The following is an 18,027-nucleotide window of genomic DNA, read 5'->3' as shown; positions in this document are numbered from 1 at the left end:
TGAGTGGCAGACTTAAGAAACAGGAGACTGCACCAATATTGAACACTGCTTGTCTTGTTGGACCCCCATGGTACCTGTCCCCAGGCTGGCATCCAGTGCATCATGGACATCTCACTGCAAGTGAATCCTGAGGGGTTTTTAAACAATAGGAGATGAGACCTCAAGTTCTGCTTGCAGCACATTAGCCTGCTGTGTTTTGCAAGCAGACTTATTTCTGTACCTGATTAACTGCCTTAAAGGAGGGTGAAGTAATTGGCTCCAGAGCTGACAGAGACAAGTGCACAATATGTGCATCCGGGCCACAGATCGGTAATTCTTCTAATTGGGCTGATAAAGAGATTGGAGCCAATCAGATAATAGGTAGTTGGGATTAAATTTCCTTCCTAGGTGCCCTGTTTCTTGTGGTGTAAGTGAACAGCATGGTTTACCCCTTCCAGCTGGGAAGGAAGTACCATGCTGGGGACACAGCCCTCCTGCATTTCCCATTGCCAGAGCGGTGAGCTGCTGGTGTGAGTCTCCTAGTGAGTCTCAGAGTCTTTACTACATCCCCTCCACTGGGCACTCAAATGTGATCGTGAGTCTGATGTGGCAGGGTCATGCCAGCACAGCCTGGGGAGCGTGGGATGGTGGCTGAAAGCCCTGGCAGGCCTGCACCCAGCCTGGGGGCTGCGTGTCATTGCCCTGGGAAGGTCTGTGGGTGGCACAGCATGTGGGTAAACGGCACTCGAGAAACGGAGCTGAGCGCCCGCCTACACCTCTCTGGGACGACGCTCGTCTTTCTGCTCGATGCTGACGACATGTGAGAGCAAGGGGAGAAGCACCTGTGGGAGCACTGGCTGCTGCCCGGCCTTCCCCTGAGCACCGTGCTGGTGGCATCACTGTGTCCCCTTGAACTCATCATTCCTTTGCCCAACTGGCCCAAACCCAAGAGATGGACACAGGGCTGAGGACCTGCTTTGCCCTCACACAGGGGTGGTATGTAGGCTGTGCTATGGGGCAAATTCCAGATGCTTCAAGGGCAAAGCAGGCAACTGTGGCAGCAGTGAAGATCTTGAGCTGTAAAATCAGCACACTGTCAGAGCCCGAGCAAAGCTTACCTCAGGACAGGCTTTTTCACAAAGCACCTCGCTGCCAGCTCGCTGTTGAGCAATGGAGAGGATGCCTCCTCCTCCTCCACACATGCAGATTTGGATCTGGCTGGCAAACCTCTCACTCTCAGCTCTGCCAGCCTCATGCTCTGCTCCACTTGCAGGTGGCAGAGGGCAGATAGAGGGCTGGATCTGGCTAGCAGCCCCTTGAGAGCCCCAGCTGCTCCAGCTGAAGCCACCTGTGTCTGCAGGATGTGTTGCTGCATTGCTGGCAGAGACTGGATCCTCACGATTCTTTCCCTCCTGGCTCTTCTCCCTCTCCTGTCCGACATCAGGGTGTGCGCCAACTGCCTGCTGGAGAGTAGAGGTGGAGAACGGGGCAGAACTTCTCATCTGATTCATAGCTGGAGTGTTCTTTCCAGGGATGTGTCACCTCAGCAAAGGGCTAAGACAAAAAACAGCAATCCTCTCTATTCCTGACTATGAAATTATGGGAAGAGGGAAGGACAAAGGAGGAGCTGTGGGGCAATGCAGGTTTTTGTAGGAAGGCAGCATTTGGTGCTGCAGGTAGTGCAGGAGGGAGAACTCAGGGCTGTGTGGTTGCTTGGGTCCTGCTGGGCTGTGGGAACAGCAGGTGCTCATAGGGCAAGACCAGGTTCTGGGCAAGCAGAGATGCTCTTAGAAGTGCATCCTGAGCCCTGGCAGGCAGATGGGGCTGCAGCGTGGGATTTCTTTCTGTCATTGTGCTGCCATGCCCAGGGAGCAGACAGTCTCTCTGAAGACTTGGCAGAGCCTCTGAGGATAACTTCCAACTCTGCTCTCCTTGCAGCTCTGGCTTCTTTTTCCCAGGTGACTCTGTGAGCTGAAGCGTGAGAGTTGCTCTCAGCCACACGCTTGCTTGCTCACATAACTGAGTACTGAGCTCAAAGCAGATTTAGGGCTCGGATTCCTTGGGACCACAAACCATCCTTCTTAGGAGAACCTGGGGGGCTGGTAGGAGGTGAGGTGCTTCTGCCAGAGCCTTCTGGATGTAGGGCTTAGATGCAGGGCCTGCTTGGGGTCATGGACAGGGTGTGGAAATACCAAAACCTGTCCTGCTAGTTCTGGAGCTGGCACCTGGCTCTGGAGGAATAAGTGCCTCTGTTTTGGTGATCTTGAGCCCGGGAACTTTCCCCAGTCCGGCTCTCCTGTATTGCAAAAGCACAGTCCCTTTTCTTCGTGTTTCTGTAGAAACTTGCAGGCATGGCAGCAGCTGCAGTCTCTCTGGGAGCTGTGAATGCTTTTCCCTCCTCCGCATCAGGATGTTAAGTAGGTGGTGAAACTGCACTAGCACATGTGACAAGGCTGGGCAGAGGGGATGGAGTCCCCCGCTCCACGTCAGACGCATGTGCTGCATCCAGCAGTGTTCTCCTGCCCACAGTGTGGGGGGTTGGTGCCTGAGAGGGCTGATTTGTAGTGAATTCTGAGCTCTGTCCTACTTGTCACACTGTGACAAGTGTGTCCTGCTAACCCAGAGAACCTCCGCTGGTCCCCAACATTCTAGTCAGCCTGAGCCATCTGCTCAGCCCTGCCCGCATGCAGGTCATGCTTTCTGGGTGAGGCTGGCTGCAGCTCATCTCTGTGGGGCAAGAGCACTCTCAGGCTCCAAAATGCGCTGTGGCTTTGCAGAAAGTCACGTGGCCCCACTGGTTTTCTGTCCCAGGAAGTCAGAGAAGCTAACAAAAAGGCTCGTTACAAAGGGTTTTCCCCTCATTTTGGCACAGCTTGTCTCCCACAGGAAACGTGGGTGCCAATGTGGCCTATCTCTCAGTTGCTGTTGGCAGCCAGGTGTGGAGGCTGTGCTCCCCAGCAGCATGGGGAAGATGGGAAACCATGGGGCAAGAGCACCTTAACCTGCCCGGGGCCTGATCTGGTCTCACAGACAGGCCCTGGGGCCGGAGGGCAGTCACATGCAGCCCCTCCATGTGAAAGTTCCCGCTCCATCAGATTATCCGTATCTCGTCCTGCCTCGCCATCCTGCCTCGCCATCCTGCCCTGGCCAGGATTCAGCACTAAGCCTCTTACTGCACAGACCTGAGGTCACTGTGCAAGGGAACATCGCGTGGGGCACACTCAAATGTGGCGGGGTTGTTTTCTGCGGGGATTTTGCTCCCGATGGAGGCTGGCAGATGGCGGGATTAAGCAGCGGATCTGCTGGCAAGGCCCTGTGTGCCTTCCTGCCACTGCACACAGGAGAGGGACCCGTCCCGTGGCATAGGGTCTGAAGAAAGTCTTACCCTCCCACTCTTGGCCAGTGCTGCTCACTGCTCCTCTTGTGCCCACCAGCAGGGCTTGGTGCCTGCACACTAGTTTGGGGCAGGCAGGCCACTCTGCCCTGCCCTGCTTAAACAATGCTCCTTCATTTGAGGTCTGTCAAGTGCCTTTGTAATTTATTTGAAATTCAAATCCTTGCCCAGGGCTGGCAGCTAGGGCGAAGGCTGCCAGGAGCCTGGCTGGTGCAGGGCAGGAGGAGGAGGAGGGAGGCACAGCTGCCTCCTGCTGCAGATGTGGCCCTGGTTCCCTAGCTGTGCTTCCTCAGCCCTCAAGGTTTTGGGGTACCAGAAGCTCAAGTGGTGAGTGTGGGTGCCGGGAATGCCTGGGCTCTGGCTGTCCCACTGCCCACAGCAGCTCTCTGGCAGCAGGCTGTGAGTGGCTCTCGTGGTGTTTGTCTTGGCCCTGGGGTTGAGGTGACTGGCCTGGGCTGGGTTTGTGTCCCAGCAGCGGGATCATGATGCTGGACAAGGCCTCTCCTTCCCAGCAGGGTACTGCACCCTCCCTCAGGTGTGCCTGTGAGACCCCACAGCTGGCAGCTGGGGAGGTGATATGGGTGCTGCCACCTCGGCTGTGCACCAAGGCCATGGGGAGAGCGTGCAGGGAGGAGGGACGTTGCCAGGGCAGCAGCGCGCCGGGTGGCTGCAGGCATGAATGGGAGGGCGTGCTGACCACTCTCTTTGTGTCCCCAGACTCCATCTGCCCCACAAAGGTGTCCTCCCTTGTCTCCTTGGCAGCCAGCCCGGCCGATGGGGATCCCGGAGGATAAGGCACCGGCCAGCCGTGTATAAGTACGTGGCATTTTTATTGGCTTGCGCAGGCTGTGCAGTTCCAGCAGCTGCTGCAGAGAGAGAGCTCTCCTCCCTCCCACCCACGTCTCACCCCACGTCACCCTCCTGTTCCTGCGCTAACCAAGGCCACCGAAAGCCAGGCTGCTGCCTGCTGTGTGTGTCACTAACCTTGTACCTGAGGGCAGCTCCTTCTGCTAATGTGACAGCCCCATCCTGCTGGTGGTCCAGTGAAGGCATGCTGAGGGTTTCTTCCTCCATATCCTGGCTGTCATGTGCACGAGGGCTGTACCACCAGGCCCTATGTAGCTGAGCGCTTGAATGACCTGAGGTTGGCTTATCTGGGTGGCCAAGTAGCCTGAAGTTCAGTGAGTTAAGCATGCCAGCTGGGGTGGGAAGCCAAGACTGGGAGGTAACTGTGTCTGCTGCCATGTGGTTGTTATGTGGGGGCCAGCACTGAAACTAACCATGGTGGGGGATCATGAGTGTTCCCAAGGAGGTGAGGGGATGGGGCAGGTTTCCCTGCTTCCTGTGCCCTTGTGGCCTGTGACATATTGGCCTGCTAATGGTTTGTTTGCCATTTCTTGGCTTTTGAGCTTTCTGCGTGTTGCCCAGCTTGCTGCCTCTAATCACAAGGTGTCCAGCTCTCCCAGCCCTTAGGCACAGCAGCACTGCACTCCTGCAGGTGGAGGTTCGGTAGCAGCACCAGTATGGCCGCTGTGCTCCTGCAAACTGGTGTTCATGGGGTTTGGAGAGGCCCGAAGCACTGTGGGTTGAACACCAGAGGGCATGGTTGCTCTTCTGTGCTGCACACAGAAGGAGGGCTACTATAGAGGGAAGAGCTCTTAAGGCTCCTTTCGTGGTGCTTACTTGGTCTGAGTACTGTGGGACGACCCTTCTGCAGGCCCTATCTCCATGCTCATGGGCCATTGCTGCATTTTTTGTCCTCTTTTCTGCAAGGGGAGCACCCAGTGCAGATTGGGAAGACAAAGGTGGCAGAGCAGTGACCAGCAGCTGGGCCTTCATGGCAGGAGCTCTTCATGCCCCTCATGGCTCATGGTGGGAGCGCCTGTTGTGCAACCCATGCTTTCTGAAGCAGAAAGGCTGGTGCTGGGGATTGCTGGGAGCAATAAAACAGAGTGAGCAGAACAAGGTAGCCCTGTACTTAGCAGCCTGCAAGATGCCAGCCCACATCCCAAAGGCCATCCACTCTGCCCCAGCAGTGCCATTTCGCCCAGGGTCTCCTCTGCTGTACAAGTGCCCATTAGAGGGTGTGAGGAAAATGGCAAGGGGATTTGGGGTTGAGGGAGAGAGAAAGAAAGGAAACACGTGAGGGCAGACATGCGGAAGGCAATCACAGCAAAAAGGGTGGAGGAAAAAATCAACTTCTCTTCCTGCCCTACCTTTTGTAACAGGGACAAGCTGACCTTTTGCAAAACCGAGAAGTGATGGGTTTAGCATTGCTGAGTTACTTGAATCTGTACATGGAACAGGGAGAAAAAGGCTGAGTAACACTGCTCCATGGTGAAACTGATGCCACACCACAGATGGGACTGGATATCAGCAACAGGGTCACAGTTAAGCCAACAAGTGCCTTTTGGGTCCATGAGTTGGAGCTTAGTCATGGGACTATAGTAGAGGCTCGTGACATGGGGACAGGATCCTGCCCCAGGCTCAGTGTGGAGTCCTGGCTTCTCAAAGTGCTGAGCTTTCCCCAGTTGTCTGGCCCTGCTCCTTTCTTGCAGGGCCTGGCCATGGCTGCTGCTTGCTGTGGAGTTTGGGTGGATTTCCCCCACGGAAAGCTGGGCTTAGGGCTGTGGGCAGCTCAGTGCTTGTTGACAGCGAGATGGACAGCTAGTTGCATAATGATTTTGGTTTCCTCTGTGGTAAATGCAGTGGGAAAACACTCTGTCAAGCCCCAGCAAGCAGATCTCAGCAGGGATATCTCAGGACTCTGCTCCAGGGGCTTTGGTTGCAGCTTGCACCACAGCTACTGGGTCAGTTGACGCACAGGTACATGCCAGGGGGCAGCTGTCCCTCTGCCTGCTGCCACTGTGGGGTCAGGGCAGAGCTGGAGTCTGGCCCTGGGGAAAGAGGAGGAAGGAAGCAGCCTGGTACCGGGAGCTGCTGGATCACAGCAGGGAGAGGGCAGAGGCTGGTCTCAGCGAGCAGACACTTCCTGCCGCCTGCCCGGGTGTCTCCAGCTGCCAGCAGCACGAGAGCAGGGCTGAAAACAATCCGGCAGCAGTGCTGACATTTGTTCATGTGAACTCTCCCACCGCTTTGCAAAGACCTCGTGCTCCACCTGCGTGACAGAGCTGCTGCGGCAGCTCCCTCAGGCCTGGCTCCCCTCTGATTAATGGTTTCCTGTGATACCCATCGGCAGCACAGCCGCGGGAGGACGCCTGGCCCTGCCTGCCTTTGCCGCTCTGGCAGCGATCTCTGTTGACGTTTTGTTGTTGTCGTTTTACTGTCTTCTCTCCCCGGTCCCTGAAGAGCGCTGGGTACAGTCCAAGCACACGCAGGCTCGCACGCCCGCGCGCAGAAAGAGCTCCGGCTCTAATTTTAGCCATGACATGTATGCAGGGAGTAAGCAGCCGGGAGGAGGCAGAGTGTGAAGGGATGAGGAGGTCCCAGCTGCGGGGCCGCCGTGACTCACCCTAACTGGTCACCAGCACTCACTGCTTTGGGATCTGGGGCTCCTTCCTTGTGGGCATCTCGGAGTGATTTGGCCATGGCACGGCCCTTGCCACAGTGTGGGGAGGGAACGGGCTCCTGCCAGGTCCTCGGGCTGCACAAAGGATGTCCTAAGGGGGGGGAATGGCTTTGGGGGAAACTGTTCCGTGCCACGTTTGCAGAAAGGGTTTGGTTGTGAAACATCATTTTGGGATGTCACCTCCAAGTGCCTGTGCCAGAGGGGATCCCCCTGCTCCCATACTTACCCAGCACTGCATGTTCTGCAGGGGCAAACCAGGGTTTCAGATCTGAGGGGACAAGCATCTGGGTGCCAGGGATCCCTTTTCTTCCTGGGCCCCTTTTTTGTGTGTGTCCTTTGCCGGGGGTGAGCTTGACTGGGGCTGTGCGCAGAGGAAGTGCAGTTGGTTATTTTAATGAGCACTGTCAGGGTTTGCAGAGTGGGGAGGAGGCGGAGGGAGCAGTGGAGCACTCGCTCGCCAAACTAGGACTTGGTCGGGGAGGGCTGGCCCGTCGCTGCTCCGCAGCTACTGCTGCCCGCTCATCACCTGCGGGGACTTCAGCGCCATTCCGGATCAGGTCACAGAGGCTTTTCCCCACGCTCTGCCCTTCTTTCCTCTCCTGCTCCATTCCTGCACCTCACTGCTTTTGGCTGTGCTTGCTGGGAGAAGGGGGGGAGAACTAGCCTGGAGCTGGTGGGTTCAGTCTGAACGGGCAGTATGTCCTAATGTACCAGTTAGGGGTGGGGGGTGAGGGGCAGATTCCTGAGCCATCAGCTGCTCTCCTGCCCAGCCGTGCTGGTTCCCAGAGGCTGAGGTGAGCCACAGCTGTTCCATGGGCCGTGAGCAGGGTTGGCAGAGGGGCTCAGTGAAACCCAACTCTGTGGCGCTTAGTGGCTACTGCTCTCCCTGCCAGCAGTGGGTTTCCAGCTGCTCATGTTAAGGCACCGGCTATATCCTGCCAGCTCGTGGAGGAGGCAGGCAGTAGGAAACCTGCAGTGTGGCAGAGGACAGTGGAATGGGGAGCCAGCCTGTGCCCTGCCAGGCTGTTCCTAGCCAGCCACTTGGCCCCAGAATAGTCTGGGGAGGGCAGGACTGACTTCTGGGCTCCTGGCATCTCTCCTGGTGCTGGTGGCACCCTGTGCTTTTTCTGAGGGCAATAGGATGCCCTTCTGCTCCTCTGTTGCAGGTGTCCAGTCCCATCTCCAAATTATCAGTATCTGTAGCTGACAGCCTTAGGCTCCGTTGGCTTTGCTTCATGCTTTTGAGAGGTCTGTGCAGCTTCCCCCACTCGCAGCCTGGGAGCTGCATTCCTGCCTGAGCCGTGTCCCTCACATCGGAGCTTTTTCCCTGTGCTGGTTTCATGCTGCTTCTCTCAGGCTGCTGTGCAGTTCCCTGCTTGAGCACCATGCTGGGAAGCCTTCTCCCAGCTTTCCATATGCAGGGGGATCTGGGAATGGGCACCTGGGCTGTGGGACTGGCTTCCCTTTAAGCAGGGAGGCACAGGGCATCTGCTACAGGAACAGATGGCCTATCCAAATTGCCAAGGCTGGCCTGAACTGCTGCTGCTTTGTTGTTCTGCAAAAGGAGCTCTGAGAGATAAGGAACTTTTTAACATCCCTCTCAGTCTGGGTCACGGGCAATGCTGATGAAACCAAAATAGAATCTGATGTTTGCTTGCCCTCTGCTCTTTATTAAGGATAATTCACCTTCCCAGGCTGTCACTGTGGCTGCTTGGCTTTCAGCATAGGAGCCAAACAGCAGCGGCTTCTTTAAATCAGTGCTGCCCAATTTCTTGATAACCAGGAGGCAGATTATTTAGTGCAGTGGCAAATAAACTTCATAATGTTATGATGGTGGAAAGTTGTCAAGGGATATGAATGTGCAGCTCAGCCCAGAAACCTCCAAGGAGACAGCTTTAGTTTAAATGAAGACAAAACTCCATCTTTCATGGATTTTGGGAAGGAAATCACGTTGTTGTAATGGGAACATTACCCTGAGCCTTAGGGCTGGCAAACTCTTGACTTTATGAAGTATAAGTGGAGAGGCTGAGCTAGCCTGGCAGGTATGCTTTAAAGAAGGCCTGCGGCACATTGAACCTGGCAGTGGGACTGGGCAGGGCGCAGTGCTCTGAACCCCTCCCTGCACTCCCAGACTCGAGGTACTGCTTGGGATCTGGGACAGAGGGAGCAGGGAAGGTGTGGGTCATGTTGGACACCAAATGGCAGCAAAGGGGTTGTGGGACCGGAGCCTGGAGAGAGGCAGGATGGAGCTGCCACCAGCAGGAGGTAGGATTATGACAAGAACTGTATTAAAAAAAAAAAAAAAAGCCTCAGACCCCTGTGCTCCCATCTCCTGTTCTTCCCAGCAAGCCTGACCTTGGGAACACTTGGTTGTGCATCTTGTGAAGGGCCTGGCAGGAGGTGGGACAGCTGGTCCCTTTTGCCTTATTTTGGTCAAGGCACGGACAAGTGCTGGGGACTGTACTCAAATCGCTGTGTGGGCTTGGGTGTCTCCTTCAGTACTGCTTTGCTCTCTGGATGAGCTTCCCATGAGAAACTGCAAAGCTGCAGCATTTCCTTTCTCCCACTTGCCTCTGAGCCCTGCAAAGCAGCTGCGAGCATCCTGTTGCTGCCTCCATCCCTCCTGCTCTGGTTGTTTGGGGAAAAGAGATTTTGCAACAGTTTCTAATTAAAATGTCAGTGAAGATGCTTCCAGGCAGTTCCTTTTGTCCTCTGGGGACAAACTGTCAGTGTGGAGGGACAGGGGCTGCAGTATGACAGATGGGTGTCATCATCCCTTTGACAGTCTGGAAGGAAGCAGTGAGGGTCCTTCTTTAACCTGCATGCTCACGGCATCCTCAGCTCCTGGAGGAGCACCCAGAAGGACTGAAAGTGGCAAGGGGTTATAGTTAGCAGTGGCTGCTTGTAAAGCCTGGTCCCATCCTTGGGTGTTTGGTGTGGTCATCTGCCATGGGCACTGGCAGTCAGATAGGTGCTGACCCTGTGCCTCTCTCACCAAGTACTTGCTGCCAGTTGGGTGCTGAGCTGTGCCATGGAATTCTTGTCCCCTGAAAGAGGGCACGTGAGTTTTCCCTCTGGCCAGTGTCTGCAGGGATCCCATTACCATTCATTGTATGGAACGTGTCAGACCTTGCGGGTTCTTGGATCAGGTCCCCGCGCTGGCACTGTTGCAAGGTGGCCTGTATGTGTGCAGCAGAAGGCTGCGAGTTTTCCTTTTGTTTGGCCTCATTCTCTGGACAAACGATTGTGCTGGGTCTGTGCCCTGGTGCTGCCTTCTGGTCTGTGCTGCAGAGTGTCACACGCTGTCATGGGGGCTTTGTGGCACATAGAGTCTGAGCTGATATTGCTGCCTTCAGGTGATGGCACAGCTGAAGGTGTTCTTGGCTATGGCTACTGCTGCTAAAGGCTCTTGGTTTGGATGGATGTGTTTTTGGTCATCTCAGTCCTACGAGTGGTGCAGCATTACTCACACATCAGCTGCAGTGATGAATCGGAAGGTAGAAGGGCTGACAGTGCTGGGAAACATGAGCTGTTGTCCCCACTGTGACAGCTATCAATGGCTCATACAGCCCACAGGCAGACACTGCTTCTGTCCTGCTCCTTGCCGGTGGGGGTTGTCTGCACCCCCACTTCTGAGCTGGCTGAGAGCTGGTGTGCCTGTGCCTTGACTATTCTCAGACCTTTCTGCCTTGGAGCCCACATTCACACAGCTCTGCCCCTTGTGCAGCTTCTACCTCTGGATCATGATGTAGTACAGATTACAGCTGGAGTGGAAATTTTGGGTAGAAACCATCTATGCAGAGTTTGGGAACTTGCTCACCTCTCTGTAACCACAGCCGTGAGGGCTGCATCATGTCTTGACCAGCGTGTTCCCTTCCCTGTCCAGCACAGGCACTTCCTCTGCAGCATGCAAGCTGTGGATGGGAAGCGAGGCTGCATGGAGCTCAGGAGATCTTGGCATCACACACAGGTGCCTGCTAGTAACGCCTCTTCCCAGGAGTTGAGCTGTGCAAGTCACTGTCATTGCCAGGGAGGACAGCTTGTAAACTGAGACAGGCTCTTGTCTGCATGATGGCAGCTCTGGTGCCATAGCACCCACCCAGACACCACAGCAAGTACTGCTTCGCAGACTCAGCCAGGACAGATTCTCGTCATGGAGAAGGGCAAAACATGGGCTCATTTCCCTCCTGTAGCTCCGTGGTTGGAAAAAATGCTTTCCAATCAACTAACTAGAGGCTTGCTGAAAGGTCTGCTGATGGTTTTTTCAAGTCCAAACTTTCTCTAGGCTTTGAGGCTTGTTTGGCTGGCATCCCTCTTCTTCTGGGCACTGGCAGGAGGACACCATGGTTTGGGGGGGGGAGGGGAACAATGGCACAGGCAAGAGGACCGAGCAGCGTGCTGCACTGTGTCCCCCTGTCTGAGGACACAGAGGGCATGGTCAGCACAGTACCCAGAGATCTGCCTGAGGCTGCTGGAGCAAAGCGAAGTAATGGAGCTGAATATCAAGAAATATTCATGATGTGGGTAGAGCTTAGAGCTTATGCCTTGAGGGACACTGTGTAGAAATCAATCTGTCTGGTTTTGTTGCTGTCACCACCAGGGGAGTGATAGCTGCTGGGTGATCAGGGTGCCCATGTCAGCCAATCCATGAGTTCTCTGTCCAGTGAAGTTACAAGATGCAAGTTTTCCCTCTTTGATCTCTGCTCGGGTGTTTATATCCTGCCGCCGAGGTTAGCTCTGTCCTTAGAGCACAGGGCTGCATTTTTCTCTGAGAGCCCCGTGGGTTCCTGCAGCACCTTCCTCTTCCCCCAGCTCTTCAGGGCAGCACACACTCCAGGATACGTTCTTGCTTTGGCAAGGTCTCAGCCCACCAGCACCAGGCAGGGAGCACAATAGGCTGAGGAGCTCTGAGGGGTCTGGCTCAAAAAAATCCTACCAAAAGCTCCAAGTGCAGATCACAAGCTGACCCCTTCCTTATTCACAGAATGAGATTGAAATGATAGTGTTGAGCTGCATGCAAAGTAGAGTTGATGTCCTAGTGCGTGCAGAAGTATTATTTCCTTTTCCTCCTACCCTGCAGATGCCAGGCTGCAACTAGCCCCTTGAGCTAACAGCCCAGTGATGCAGCCTGCAGAGAAGCAACATGCTGTTCTCTGTTGTGACTCAACTACCAACAGTCTTTTCACAGAAGCGTGGAGGTCACAGAAATGTCGATAGTGTCAGGCCAAGGGCTGCCAGGACACAGCTCTCCTTCAGCAGTACCTGGTGCATGGTACTCTGATGGTGCACATCAGTGCTGGGCACTCCATGCAGTCAGTCACTCCACACTGTCAGCAGCAGCTCTCAGTGCCTGCGCTGTACTCTTTCAGATTGGAATTCAGCTGCAAGCAATAGGGATATCTTCATCATCAGATCTGAGCTGCTGCCACGTGGTACTGTTATAAGCTGTCAGATTACCCAGCAGTAACCTTCACTGCTGATGTCTGGAGCGTGAGTCCATGTGCCTCTTTCTGACAGCTCTGGAGATAAAAAAGACCATAATCAACCAGTAACCAAACATAAATGTCAAGCCAAGGATGTTCTGGCAGGTTTCCTCATGAGAATGTGGTGTGAAAAGGAAGGAAGCTGTGTTGAGAGATCTTCCTGCCCAATGCAGCAACTCAGCAAGCACTGCACTAGCTTTGTGCTGGTGGAATATCTGGGACAGAAAGAACTACCTGTTGAGCTCACTCAGGATATAGGTGGACAATTCTGTTTCTCCCAGCAGCTTAGCCTGGGCAAGCTTGCCACACTCCAGCAATTCTCTCATTGTTGTCTTTTTTCAAATACATTTTATTTGTTCATGTAGTTTTTAACACCTATTGGTGATGATGCAATTCACTGCAGTATCCCACTGATGTTGGGGAGAAGGGACAGGAATGGAGTGCTGCAGTGACAGGGACAGGCTGGAAGCTGGCTGGTCAGCAAGACATGGTTAAGTCCTCTGGAAAAGCCTCATGGTCCTCTGTGGTGTGATGGCTACCCTGCTAGTCACTGGGCGGGGATGAGCGTATATGCATTACTCGTGATGGAACTTGAGAAATCCCTCCGAGGTGATGGTACTTTGTTTTTGCTTTCAGTTCAGCAAGGCTCTAACTCCCCTAATGCTGCTCTCTGAATTGCACATTCCACTGGAGAGCATCACTACATGAGAGAGACTAGAGACTTCCTTGCATAACCAGCTGGAGGCAAAACCAAACCTGATTTTTCTGTCCTCCACCTTTGTAGCAATTGAAGATTCAGAATTTGCTTCTGCCATGCTCTTTAGAGGCTTGAAACAAACTGGTCTGGAGAATGGGAGTTCTGGTACTATTCAGAGTCAGCCTCTTCTGCTCTGACCTTTGCATGCCAAGCTGAGAGCACTGAAACTGCTGCTGCAGCAGCTTCCATCTGTGGCCTAGTGCTTTTCACGGACAGCTGCAACGCTCTGGCAACACACTCAGCTTTGAGGGAAAGGTCAAGAGACCCGTTAAAGCTCTTTCCAAAACGAGAGGGAAGTTTTGAGCAGGACAGATAGGATGATTTTCCTAGTTCTCCTCTGCTCCAACTTTCTCAGCCAGGCTCCACCAAATGTGCTTGCCCTGCTTTGACTTGCCTGATTGTTTTCCTTCTTTAGTGCTTAGTTTCCATTTGCCACAAATTCTGTGGGGCTGCTGCTGCTTGTGCTGAACAGTTACGGCTGCAACACCGGGAGAGCCAGCACCAGTGGGGAAAATAGTGGTGGGGCAGAGAGCAGGGCTGGCCTCGCCAGGGCAGGAGCTCATCCGTGAAGCAGTCTCATGTGTGATTCTGAGGGTGCTTTCCTCAGGCTAAGCTGTGAAAATAAGCATAGACTGCCTTAAGAAGAGCTTTGCTTTGAACTAGAGAAGCCCAGACGCTCCCAGTGGGTCGCAGAGGCTGGGCCCAGCCCTACCCTACATACCATACAGCCCTACCATAGCACCCAGCTCTCTCAGCTCAGCTGCTCCAACTGTGCTCTGCAAACCTGGGGCCACCCCCAGCCCCGCAGATCTGTAGGCAGCCTATTTAATTCCTGCTTTCTGTGTCAACAGCCACCGTCGGGCACAATGGAAACATTTTTTAAGAGGCACTTTGGGAAGAAGGGGCTGCCGGGCCCACGGCGTGCCAGCGTGGTGGCTGTGCCCACGGGCAAGGCCCGCCGCCGCTCCCAGGCCGGGCTGCCCTCTGCTTCACTGACACAGCGCCGTCGCGGCTCAGGTGCCCCGCTGCCAGCTCTCTCCTGTTTGCCCCTGACCCGCCGCCGCGGCCCCCGCCGCCGCTCCAGCACCACCCCACCGTGCCTCAGTCCCCGCTTCGCCGTGCAGCAGCAGCGGCGCGGGGGCTGCCCTCCAGCCATCGATGCCACGCTGCTGGGGCCCTCTGTGCTGCTGGCCGGCCTCCTCCCCGCTGGGCGAGAGGGTGCCGGGGATGCCTCCAGCTCCTGGCCTGCAGAAGATGGCGACGGCAGGGTGGATCGGGGCAGATGGTGGGCCGAAGAGAGCTGGCTGGGCATGCTGCCGCGGCTGCGGCCGCTGCAGGCCAGGCTGCTGACACGGGGCCCTCGATGCCTGCGCCGCGCCTCCTCCCACCGCCTGCCCACCGACATTGGCTGCAGCCGGGCTCCCCACGGCCTGCCGGGCCGCTACCGTCGCCTCAGCCAGCGCCGCCGCTCCAGCGATGTCCTCTGGCCTGGGCTGCTGGCCACCACTCGCACGAGGTGGCTGGCCCAGCAGTGCGCAGGGGCTGCCTTCCCTGAGTGCTTGGAACCAGAACCAGCCTGCTGCCCCGACGGCTGGAGCCCCAGGCTGCTGTATGTATGGTGGTGCACAGGAGGCGATGCTGTGGGAAGGGAGGCTGGGGTGGGCAGGGTGGGATGGGCAGGGCTATGTGTACCAGGTAAGGCTGCTTCAGGCTCCACCGCATCTTGGATAAGCATCCTGGGGCTTTTTGCTTGACAGCCCAGCAGGCTTTGACATGCCATTCTTCCTCCCCTGAGCTAATAGCTGGCCCTCCTGTGTTTTCCAGGAAAGCTATTGCCAAGTCCAGCCTCCAGCACATGGTAGCCCAGCCAAACCCCATGCTAGCCCTGAGGAGCGAGTCAGAGAGGCAGATACGCAGCACTGTGGACTGGAGCGTAAGTGGTGGTGTGCTTCGCTGGGTGTTGCGTGGGACAGGCTCCTGACCGGGAAGCAGCAGGCTCTTCCCATGCTGAGGCTTCCCAAGTGACTTCGGCTTTGACAGTTTTATGGCCTCCGCTGTGCCACCATCTGGTGCCACTGTCTGTGCTGCTGGCAGCACCCCTTGGCACTGTGAGGAGAAGCATGGGCAGCTCCCCGGGAAGGTGGCACAGCTTCTCCTCCTCCAGCTCAGCTCCTGGCAGTGGAGCTGGTCCTGGTGGCTGGGGCTGAGCACCAGGACAAGCCCCTGCTCCTCCACAGGCAAGGCCAGGCAGGCTGTAAGCTGCGCCTTTAGGTCACAGAGTGGAAACTGTTTTTCATGTGATGAACTTTCCTCAGATTCTCCTTTCAGGTGTTGGAAGCAGCACCTCTATGCAGGACATTTTGTAGCTGGGCTGGGGATCTTTGCAGTGGGATCTGAACAAGGGGAGAGTTGGTTTCCTGGGGCAGTCTGATTTCCTCTGTGGAGATGTTGGCCCTGGTTTCTCAATAAATCTTGATACCTTGCCAACACTCAGCTCCATTTCTTCTTTCCCACCTCATCACAGAACTTGTCCCTGGCACAAAGCAGTTTAGGGATGGGGTGATCATTTGAGGATGCTCAGAGGAACATGTTGTCTTGTGCCTTTCAGGAGACTGCAGTCTATGGGGAGCACATCTGGTTTGAGACCAATGTCTCTGGGGATTTCTGCTACGTTGGGGAGCAGAACTGCATGGCCAAGCTGCTGGTAAGTCGCCTGGGGTCACCCGCACTCCCTGTGTGCTCCTCAGCTGCAGGCTGTGCTGCCACCCGGTGGAGAGACCACGAAGAACTTGGTGCTGGGAGAAGTGGGAGCCTGGGGAGCTGGCAAGGGGAAGAGGATGAGTCTCTGTGTGCTGCAGTGCTGCCATTCAGTTTTCAACAGGAGTCTAGTGCAGAGCTGCACACAGCTGCAGGTCACTGCAGGGAGAGGTTGTTGGGATCACACATGCTTAGTGGAAGAATCTGAATCTAGTTTCTCTGGAAAAACCTTTCAACACAGAGGAAGAATGAGCAGTGGAGACCCAGACCTGCTGTCCCTTCTCCTTGCATGCTTGTACTGGAGCCCCAACAGGCCTTGCAGCAGCATAGCTGCACTTCTCTCTCCCTGCTTGCGGACTCAGTCCTGTTTGTGGTGCAGGATTTACAGCACTGATGCCACCATATGCCTGCCCCCTGGCCTTATACTGCCACCAGATGAGCAAAAGCATTGGGCCAGACTGTGAAAGTGCTTCCCAAACAATGTCCTGTTTTGTTCTATGGGAGTGACAGAAGAGGCCAAGGACTGCTTTGGCAGTGGGAGAGCACCTCCCTGTTGTGCTACAGACTCAATAGCATCTGCTCTAGGCATGTGCTTAGATCCTGATACTGGCAAGGTGTCTAGATTGTACAAAATTCCTCTAGGACTTGTTCTTTACATCCTGAAATATATGAAGGAAGCATGAGAAATGGTTGAGTTTCTGGCCTCCTTACTCTGCTGTTCACATGCATGTTTTTCCTCCCATTTTCTCATCCTCCAGCAAAAACCTCTCTCCAGGCGTAAGTGTGCAGCATGCAAGATCATAGTGCATACACCCTGCATAGAACAGCTGGAGAAAGTGAGTAAAACCTATTAAGCCCTCTCTGTGGCTTCCAAAGCTCTGACAGTATGATACTGGCCATTCCTTTCTCTGGGGTAGCATAGAAGGATTGGAAACTGCAATGTGTTGCTGGAAAGAGACAGTACCAAAAGGAGCACTATTTACTCTACTGGGAGTCCTGACCCCATTTTGTTTAATGACAGAGGTGGTGGGTTTTTTCAATCAAGCATTGAACATTGCCAGAGGTTCTGCTATACTAAAATAAACTCCAGTAGGTTTCGTCTTGGTGGTGATTTTACTGATTCCTATCATGTGTGTTCAATCCACAGATAAATTTCCGCTGCAAACCTTCCTTCAGGGAGTCGGGATCACGGAACGTACGGGAGGTGAGATGTGAGCCTTGGATGCTGCCTATGGCTGAGCACTCGCCTTTCCAGTTTGGTTGCAAAGGGATCAGCTGCTGCCAGCACGCTGCCCATCAAAGTGCTGGCATTGTACTGCCTTCTGGCTCCAGAGGGGAGGTGCAGTAAAGAATGTTTCCTTGCCAAGCAGCAGCACAGTCTGGGTGTAAGAAGAGAGGAGGTTGCAAGCAAGAGGCAGAGCATCTGCTGCTTTGTATGTTATATAGCTCATGTATCTGCATGGGAGGAACACGCAAACAGTGTTTCTTGAGAAGGGCAAAGAACCCCTCCTTTGCTGATGTCCAAGCCAATAGAGCAGGCTGTGGCAAGCAGCAGTTCCCCAAGTTTCCCACAGTTTGGCAGGGGGCAGCGCAGGCTCAATTCTTGCTCTATTGCTCAGATTTGCCCAGGGTGCCACAGGTGATCCTACAGCAATGGAAAAGCACCCACGGTGGTGCTGTTGGACATCTTTTGTCTGCATTGTAATGTAGTGGGTGTAAGCTGGGACCTATCTGCTGAGCTGCACTGGTGAAGCACCTGCCAGCCTTCATGACTCATCTTCCAGCCTCTCTCTCCAATACTCCTCAGTTTACCTAAAGGCATCCCATTTCCATAGAAAAGCATTCTTCCAGAATTTTTGCTGCCTGCTTCTGTCCCCCTACAATACTCAAAGACCCCACTGTGAGGTATCCCTGTTTCCACCATCCTGCAAGCACCAGCCCTTATGCACAGTGCAGCTGTGGGCACCGAGAAGGTGCCCATGAGCAACTCTGTTCCTCTCCTTGCAGCAGGTTAGCAGGATTTTATCTGGGGAGAAGAGCAGGCTGAATTGGGCATGGGGCCTTTGGGGCTGCTTCTTTCCTTGAAAAAACACTGTTAGAACTGGGCAGGTTGCTAGGAGCAGGCAGC

At 54.8% G+C, this 18,027-nt stretch overlaps 1 protein-coding gene across 7 annotated transcripts in view; it reads left to right on the top strand.

Annotated features, from left to right (window-relative positions):
• The window catches only part of DGKZ (diacylglycerol kinase zeta), a 38,485-nt gene that overhangs the window by 3,400 nt on the left and 17,058 nt on the right, over positions 1 to 18,027 (top strand). For 3 of the 7 annotated variants that reach the window (XM_052694788.1, XM_052694784.1, XM_052694786.1), the window contains exons 2-5: positions 14,967 to 15,075; positions 15,751 to 15,846; positions 16,658 to 16,735; positions 17,047 to 17,103. In XM_052694788.1, coding sequence (XP_052550748.1) covers positions 14,967 to 15,075; positions 15,751 to 15,846; positions 16,658 to 16,735; positions 17,047 to 17,103 — 340 coding nt within the window. Of the gene's footprint in view, positions 1 to 4,090; positions 4,190 to 7,334; positions 7,460 to 8,550; positions 14,752 to 14,966; positions 15,076 to 15,750; positions 15,847 to 16,657; positions 16,736 to 17,046; positions 17,104 to 18,027 lie in introns of those variants that run through there. The other 4 variants (XM_052694785.1, XM_052694783.1, XM_052694781.1 and 1 more) reach the window with 3 other exon arrangements.

Source organism: Tympanuchus pallidicinctus, unplaced genomic scaffold (genome assembly GCF_026119805.1).
Source record: "Tympanuchus pallidicinctus isolate F22 unplaced genomic scaffold, pur_lepc_1.0 scaffold3, whole genome shotgun sequence".
Lineage (NCBI taxonomy): Eukaryota > Metazoa > Chordata > Aves > Galliformes > Phasianidae > Tympanuchus > Tympanuchus pallidicinctus.
This window is presented reverse-complemented; position numbering and strand designations above follow the sequence as displayed.